Source organism: Triticum urartu, chromosome 3A (genome assembly GCF_056163025.1).
Source record: "Triticum urartu cultivar PI428250 chromosome 3A, HENAU_Tu73, whole genome shotgun sequence".
Lineage (NCBI taxonomy): Eukaryota > Viridiplantae > Streptophyta > Magnoliopsida > Poales > Poaceae > Triticum > Triticum urartu.
The window spans coordinates 287063433-287071943 of record NC_141875.1 but is presented as its reverse complement, the minus strand read 5'-3'; the positions used below and the strand labels follow the sequence as shown (position 1 = coordinate 287071943).

General features: G+C 43.2%; 1 protein-coding gene across 4 annotated transcripts; it reads right to left on the bottom strand.

Moving 5' to 3' along the window:
• Window positions 1-3238: 3238 nt before the first annotated feature.
• Window positions 3239-7536, bottom strand: LOC125543920 (uncharacterized). 4 transcript variants are annotated; one of them, XR_015618808.1, is made up of 5 exons: window positions 7175-7514; window positions 6847-7040; window positions 5595-6280; window positions 5038-5495; window positions 3242-4928 (listed from the first exon to the last, which is right to left on the bottom strand). XR_015618808.1 is itself a non-coding variant. In XM_087546954.1 (4 exons), the coding sequence occupies exons 1-3, from the start codon at window positions 7252-7254 to the stop codon at window positions 5459-5461; spliced, it is 348 nt and encodes a 115-aa protein (XP_087403080.1). In that variant the 5' UTR covers window positions 7255-7536; the 3' UTR covers window positions 3239-4928; window positions 5038-5458. The 4 variants fall into 4 exon arrangements, 2 of the variants coding, with proteins under 2 accessions (XP_087403080.1, XP_087403079.1); XM_087546954.1 differs by lacking the exon at window positions 5595-6280 and having other exon boundaries at window positions 3239-4928; window positions 6847-7077; window positions 7175-7536; XM_087546953.1 differs by having other exon boundaries at window positions 3239-4928; window positions 5038-6280; window positions 6847-7077; window positions 7175-7524.
• Window positions 7537-8511: the final 975 nt, after the last annotated feature.

Genomic DNA, 8511 nt, shown 5'->3' with positions numbered 1-8511 from the left:
GGGTCATCTTTATTTTAAACCCCCCCCCCGGGGCCAGTGCTTCTCTAAGTGTTGGTCCAACTGAGCGATGTCCGGGGCTACCAGGGGCACCTCTAGGCTGGCCTACCCGACGTCTGGCTCATCTGAGTGTGCCCTGCGAACGAGATATGTGCAGCTCCTATCGGGATTTGTCGGCACATCCGGGCGGTGTTGCTAGACTTGTTTTACCATTGTCGAGGATGTCTTGTAACCGGGATGCCGAGTCTGATCGGATTGTCTTGGGAGAACGAATATCCTTCGTTGACCGTGAGAGCTTGTGATGGGCTAAGTTGGGACACCCCTGCAGGGATTTGAACTTTCGAAAGCCATGCCCGCGGTTATGGGCAGATGGGAATTTGTTAATGTCCGGTTGTAGAAGACTTGAACTTAACTTAATTAAAATGCATCAACCGCGTGTGTAACCGTGAGGGTCTCTTCTCGGCGGAGTCCGGGAAGTGAACACGGTGTTGGAGTAATGCTTGACGTAGGTTGTTCTAGGATCACTTCTTGATCATAGTTGTCCGACCGTGCTTTTGCCTTCTCTTCTCGCTTTCTTTTGCGAATATGTTAGCCACCATATATGCTAGTCGCTTGCTGCAGCTCCACATCATACCTTTACCTTACCTATAAGCTTAAATAGTCTTGATCACGAGGGTGTGAGATTGCTGAGTCCCCGTGACTCACAGATTACTTCCAAAACCAAATGCAGGGACCGATGATACCGTTCCAGATGATATGACCGAGCTCAAGTGGGAGTTCGATGAAGCCTCTCGTCGTTACTACGTGTCTTTCCCAGATGATCAGTAGTGGTGCCCAGTTGGGGCGATCGGGGACTATGTTGCATTTGGGGTTTATCTTCTTTTTGGTTCTGTAGTCGGACCTTGAGTGTATTTGGTTGAATGTAATGTTATTCATGTATTTGTGTGACGTGGCGAGTGTAAGCCAACTATGTATCCTTTCCCCTTTATTTATATTACATGGGTTGTTTGCGAAGATTACCTCACTTGCGACATTGCTTTCAATGCGGTTATGCCTCTAAGTCGTGCTTCAACACGTAGGAGATATAGCCACATCGAGGGAGTTACAAGAATCTTCGTGTTGGACAGGCCATCCTAATTACTATCAGGAACACCAACCGCCCAAGCTTGAGGATGATGGTTGTCTTCGATATCATCTAGAACTACATATGTGTGTGTGGATATATCATCTAGAACTACATATGTGTGTGTGGCTATATCATCTAGAACTACATATGATGATCGTCGTCGATATCATCTAGAACTACATATGATGATCGTCGTTGATATGACCTTGTACTACTTGAGGATGCATGTTGACTATGCATTAAATTTTTATCTAGTACTCCCTTCATTCCAAATTACTCGTCGTGGTTTGAACTAAAACCACGACGAGTAATTTGGAACGAAGGGAGTACTACCCAGTAATGGTTTATGAATTTGATATCTACTAGCAGTACCTAGTATCTAGTATCTGAAAGGAAAAATTAAAGGGAAAGGGGTACGAGGGAAAATGATGAAAGATATAGCAGTAGCGAGGGACTATGAAATCGCTACAGCTAAGTAATAGTAGCGCGTTCATAAATAGCGCTGCTGATATCGTCAACTGTAGTAGCGCGGGTAAGGACCGCGCTACTACTATAATTTAGCTGTAGCGCCTTATTAGTAGCGCGGCCACCCGCGCTGCTGCTAGCCTCAAAACCCGCGCTACTACTAGGGTTTTCCCTAGTAGTGATAGGACATTGTAGATGGACAATGCTTTAGCAGGCATATTGGAGTTGGCTTTGCTAATCAACAAAGAAAGTGGCATAGATTAAGGTGCTAATCTGGTGAATGGTTTTACCATTGTATGCTTCTCAATGTCAGTCCACAAGGAGTTTGTTGATCTTCTTGCCTAATATGATGAATTCTACATCTGAAAAAAGGATCAACTCGAGGGTCTGAAACTAGGGTAACACTTCCATATCTTCTAATTTACTTTGTTGATATTTCAGTCCTTAATCCTATTTCTCAGCATCTCCATTTTGGTTACGTCGGTTGGTGCTACAAAACATAGCAAGCCATACATATGTGTCTCATAGCTGATTTTCATTTTTTTATTCATTATACTATTTTGAACCCTTTATCTCTTTTAAATTAGAAAGTGATTATTTGTTTAACATTTGATATGGGTGAAACTTCATATGTTGTTAGCATTGCGTGACATCCTGATTTCTAGGTGGTTCGGTTTTGTTATTTAAAGTCGTGACCCATTTTTTAAATAAAAATTTTGAACCTCGGAAAATATGGATGTTGCACATAGTAAAGCTTTATTTCTTAAATTTCACCCCTCTCCCCTCCTCCCGTTTCGCTTCCTTCCTGCATAGGCGGCTGATTTGAAAGAAAATAGTGAAGCACCGAGTTGATGTATTTGCTGTTGTGACATTCTTCAGTTGAGGAGTTTTATGTAGGAATCACGCCAAAATCAGCCGGAATCCGCCATGTCTCTGTTTCTCTAACTAACTTGTGAGGTGGTGTGTTCAAAAGGAGGCTCATGGAGGTGCGGAACCTTTGAGATTTTTTTTTACAGGAAGCACTTTTGATTGTCAATACGTATTTCTAAGTTATATAGTGTAAACAATTGAGTGGACTTCAACTTTTCTGTAGAACTGAATGTTGTTCTTGTTGTAACATCATGTAGTTTCTGACGCTTCATGGCATTTGACAGATTATTACTATGTGAACAGATGTTCCATCACATTAATGATTATCTGCTACTGTTGTGCTCCATCACTTCCACTTTTCTTGGTATGTTTTTGCAAGACAATTTAACTGGTTCTCCTAGCTAATATCTATTCGTCTAGATTGGGCCATGTTCATTTCCAATTTTATTCTCCATCACTTAACTGCATTGTCATCTACACTAGATATTTATGAATAACAGTGTCTTCGTTTGATAGATTTTTTTATTTGAGCAAGGTGTTGTTTTCCTTCCGAATGAATATGGCAGTTCATGTTTCTTTTTTTTATTTTTTCTTACACAAATTTGTAGCAATATCATGATCCGTGATACTACAGACTACCATTATACCATTTTAACATAGCAAATGCTTTGTGCTGGTAATAATCTATGTGTTATGATTACATCAACATTCCGAAAATTTGTTTCTAATCCTGCACAGCTAAGGCCGGTACCTTGGCCTTTGGCTCTTCTCGGGATGCACGTGGATTCTCGTATTCACAAGCATACGTGACTCGCGTATTCCACGGGGTATTCGATGATGGGCCCGTGCATTGATTTGCTGTTACACGGCAACGCCGTAGTGGTACGGGATGAGAGTGGATGGATCAGTTTGTTTCCTGAGCCTACCTGTCCCTTTTTGGCAAGAGTTCATTGCTGCTCAACTCCTTAAGTAATGCGAAGCCGTCCAAGTGGAAGCGCAGTATGCACTTTCAAATTTGAAAGCATGGGGCGCATACTGACATGTGTAATAAGGCATTCAATATTCTACCAGCACCTTGTATATTCAAAAAAATACCTGCAGACTAGCACTCAGCTTGCCCATTTTGTATGCACCTCCAGGCGCCAGCAGCCAAACAACCATCATCAGGGATTTTCATGGTCAAGTAGCACCGCATTGCACGGCTGAAATTACCAATGAATGCTCTATGATTTTTTTTTCACACCTTGTTTGCAGTCAGCTATTATTTTGGCATCACACATGGTCTACTACCACACTGTTTGGTAATTTCAGTTTTTATCGGTTCATACACAACAACTTCAACTCAAGGCAACTAGTTTACAGTCAAGATGATCAAGCATGGGAAATTCATCCACATGTAACACACTAGGAAAGTCATCGATTATTCTACTAGTACATAAGTTCAGCACAAATCCTAAGATTATTGGGCATAAGCAGCCTAGTGCATGAGGTACGTCAGTGCCCTGTAACACTGCAATTCTTGCAAGTGATAGGCTTGCGAGGTTACTTAGGAACATCACCCCTCTCTGGGCAGGTGGTCCTCTTTATACATACTGCAGAACCTTGTCCTCTTGCTCAGACCTTCATATGGTGCTTTCTCTCTGCTCGAGCTTGGTCTCCCAACGCCATGTTTTTTTGGTTTGAGCTGACAGTCCAGCGAGCGCATCCCAATTGCCAGACATGGTCATGTTGTTCTCATTGTCAACCATTTCCGCATCAATGTTTTTCTTTATGCTTGCTTCTACAGCTATCCTATCCTCAATCCCTAGTCCATCTATGTTTTCACCCAAAGGAGATGCCTCCAGTATTAGGTCTTTGATCTTCCCTAGTACCAGCTCGTATGCCGCGACTGACGAGTCTCCAATCCTCACCAGTTCCATAGAATGCAGGTACAGAGTCGAACTCCGACATGTAAATGATTGATTAGCAGCCTGGTCTTTTTGGAAATGAGCAATGTGTTGTGGCAAGATGTCTCTAGCATCTTTTGTCCACCTTTTTAAGATGTGCCATTTAGGTATCTCCTCCACGCCAATGTATTCCATCATATGAGTTAAGGATGAAACAAGTAAGCCCCCACAAGTGATATGTAATCATACTTGACGAGAAAAATCACATGTAAGTTTTTAGTGAGCAATTAACCTTCAAGGCATGGCAGCAAAGCATCCCCAAGTGGGCAAACTGCCCGCATTCACAATCGAACTAATCACCTTCTTCCGGTATTGTCACTACATATTCCACCTTGCTTCACTTCTCTCTTTTTTCAGCGTCATTGTGCCTTGCGATATATTTCTTTTTCTTTTGCAATTCCTCAACTTGGTATGAACCACCTTCGAACAGATTCTCACCAAATAATTCAAACATCTTTCTTGTATAAATCTTACTTACTCGCGTGCCTTTCGATAGGAATGTTGGTCCTCATCACAGCACCACTCTGGGAAAGCACCACAGAAAAGAGACAATTAGTCATTCTTTCCTTGGATCGTAATCGCACATACCCAAAAAAGGAGTAATGGAAGAACGGGGAAGTAAATCTGACTCACAATCCTTGTTCTTTTCTCTTGGTAGCTCTCATCTGATTCACAGTCGAATTGAAGCCTCGTGTACTGGCGCACGAATACATGCATTGGGCTAGATGGCGGCATGTAAATCTTCAGCATGTTGTTGACGCTCTCGCTGCGCTGGGTGCTAGTCATTTTGGCACAGAAGACACCTTTGAAGTATGGCTTCGCCCACTTTCGACGTATCTCGTAAAGGTTTGTCATGTAATTGTGGGTTTTCAAATTGTATTTCTCAACAAGTGCACCCCATGCAGTCTCAAGTTCCTCCACACTTATCATGGGATTCATGACTTTGTGGAATTCAGCCCTGAACTCGCTTTTGCTTACGTATAGTGGGCCAAGGTTCTCCTTTGCTTTCTTAGGAACATGCCACTTGCACCACCTGTGCACAGTATTAGGGAGCTCACTCTTGATCGCTATCTCCCTGGATCTTGCTTGATCTACAATGTGGACAACATGGCAAACATAATCATTTTTTGCATTTATCCAGTACTACATATCTACATATGCATCATTATTTTCAAGCTTTTCGCACACACTTGTCAATATTGTTTGTGGATGCTTCCCGCCCATCATGTTGATGAATTCAGAAAATACCCACTAGAAGCTCTCGACTTGCTCATCACGCATCAGGACACCAGGAAGTATTATGCTTTGAAAGTGATTGTTCACACCAACGAACAAAGCAAAGGGCATGTCATACAAGTTGGTCCGATACGTCGAATGTAATAACATCACCAAAGAACTTGTACTGCAACTTGTTGTTTCCGTTTGTCCACATAAGTTTTTTTATTCTGCTTTCCTCATCACCCTGGACCATGTACGTGAATTCCGGGTCATTCTGCTGAATCTCTTTGAACACAACTAAGGTTTTGTTGACATCATCGTCAGCTTGGTCTTGGCTTATTCGTCCACAAAGATTGCGTAATGACCTTTTTGTAAAAGACACGCTATGTGATGAACCAAAGAAGCTGCCAACTATGCTATACACCTTGTTGAGGTTCACATTGTTCGCCCTTAGCTGCTTCACCAAATCTTTTGTGTACACGTCTATGTGTTTGAGGGACGGCCAATGAACTTTTTCTCTGCATGTAAGAGACATGGAATGATTGTGGCTTGACCAGTGCTCAGCAATGTACCATCCATTGTCTACAGCTCTTAGTAATCTGACCATCGCATGGCACTCGCAGCAGCAAGAACGGCTATTCTGTTGCTCATGTTTCCCCTACAAACATTTTTCCATTCGTAAAAACTAAAAAAATGAAATGTAGTGGTCTAAATTATTTAAAAAAACCCGAAATATAATGATCTTTATGTGAGTTTTGAAGTGCTGACGGAGCATCCGCAGACAATCTCTTGCATACATTTAGTCCTTTCGACATTTAAACGACTCTTGCCATTTCGTATTTGAAACCCAAGCTCCCAAGAATATAGGTTATAGAAATCATACGCTTCGCCGAGGGAATCAAAACTCATCCCAATCTTTGGTTTTACTACATTTTCCGAAGGTTTGTCAGCATATCTCCTTATGGTTTCTTCCAAAGGAGTAACTCTACCGGCACATGGCACTCTGTCCAGAGGAGCGCGCCCAATTCGCAGCCTGAAGTTTCAGAACCACTCTTTTTATTAGTTGTTGAAGCTTTTTTTACAATCCCAGCAGATAATGTCAAGTTCAGAATTGATCTAACTTTTTTGGAGCATCACTTCAGCTGACACATGCTAACGGACATAATTCTCACATATGTTCTGAAAATGTGCAAGTGAAATAGAACAACTGAATCAGAGGTATACCTTCTTATCCATCCTGGTGCCTCGGGGTTAACCTTCCTAGTGGACTCGGCGGATTTGGTTGGTGAAAGCGGCCTCTTGCCAGCAAATCTGTTGTGCCCAGAGGAGACACCGAGGTGGCCAACCACAACGGCACAAGAAGAGTCGGCAGTAGGCGGCGCTGACCGCCGGACGTCCATGAGCGCCGGTGGATCTGGCTGCTCAACATCGGCAGTGACTTCCGTCAGCGGGAATCTACGGCATAACGGGGAAAACGAAAGAGCATTCGGCATTTTTCCTCCTCATGCCTATCTGGATCGAATAGAATAGAATACTGAGATAAGCATCGTACCTTTCAACTGGATGTAGGAGAAATTCTAGCCCATTATGCAGTTCGTCCGCAGACATCATCGCACTCCCCTCCGCCACCATTGATTCGCCTCCCACCGTTTTAGTTGGGTAGGCAGTCGAGGAAGGGGGATGAGAGGGAGGTAGTACTCAAAATGCAACAGTGAGACCATGATATCTCCGGCTGTCCCACTATTGACCTACCAAACATCATTTACTGCGACCTTGACGGAGGCTTGTTCGCATCATACGGCGTCATTACATGTCTGATTGGGGGTTAGGTTGTCTTTACGGTCCTGAGCCACGGCTCGGCTTGTCAATGTAATGGGCGTTTCTAAAGAACATGCCCGGGAGCTGGCGTACACTACTGTTTCACTTCCGTATTCCACCGCGCGATATCATTTTCAGGACACCGTATATGCTGACCTGGACCCACTAGCGCTCATCCCAAGAGCTGGACCAACGTCCACGATAATGTGATCAGCTGCTGCCCTTCTCAGAAACGCCGCTCTCTCAACATTCAACATATACTCATCTTCCTATGCATCCACATGCCTTTAACTACTTGAAGCTACATATGGCTTCCAGAGGGGAGAAGTGTAAGTTCCTTCGCCCAGCTTCAAAGAGGATGGCAGTAGTAGGAAGCCTCTGAAATCGTTGGACCGGCGTGATGTGAATCCTAAAGTCTTTTAGTACAACGGCAAATAGGAAGGTTTTTTAATTCAGACTCGGTTGTAGCTAGCTCCACTCTGCTTCCCATTAAATTTAATTTAAGCACACATATTTTTTTCTCTTCCGATGCAACGCATGGGCGTATGTGCTAGTATAATAAAACCCGAGTCTAAAACCCTAACATAGACTAGGTATTTATTAAAGAACGACATGCGGACCGAGTCGGTTCGCTGTGCCACAGGCACCGCCGTACCGTACGAAGGCCGGACACTGCATGCTTGCTTCGGTTGACCTGATCACGTGTTGGCCCGTCGTGAGGTAGCGCACCAAGAAGTCCTTTGGACCAACACGTTACTCCTCTTGAAACATTGAACCAAAACAAAATTGTCTGACCCTGTAGCGCTGCCTCCTTGCACTGCATGCATGACGGATGAGATGGATGGTTCGATGATGGAAGGCATCCATGCACATGCATGTATGTGCTCCATGCACATGAACGAACACACTTGTGGCTGCTCCTCATCTTCACACGGGGCTTGTAAAAATTTTCTATTATTCTACATAAAACAAAAGAAAGTTGTATTTCTATTCCGAGTAACAAAATAGTAATTTATATAATTATTAATAAAAATCACATGATTATTGTATATGAGGATAATATTTTTGGTC

Coding starts and splice junctions, on each gene's coding strand:
- LOC125543920 (XM_087546953.1), bottom strand. CDS start 7,254: ATGGTGGCGGAGGGGAGTGCGATGATGTCTGCGGACGAACTGCATAAT. Junction 7,078..7,174: donor CTCCTACATCCAGTTGAAAG/GTACGATGCTTA, acceptor GTTATGCCGTAG/ATTCCCGCTGACGGAAGTCA. Junction 6,281..6,846: donor GCACCAGGATGGATAAGAAG/GTATACCTCTGA, acceptor AAATGTTTGTAG/GGGAAACATGAGCAACAGAA.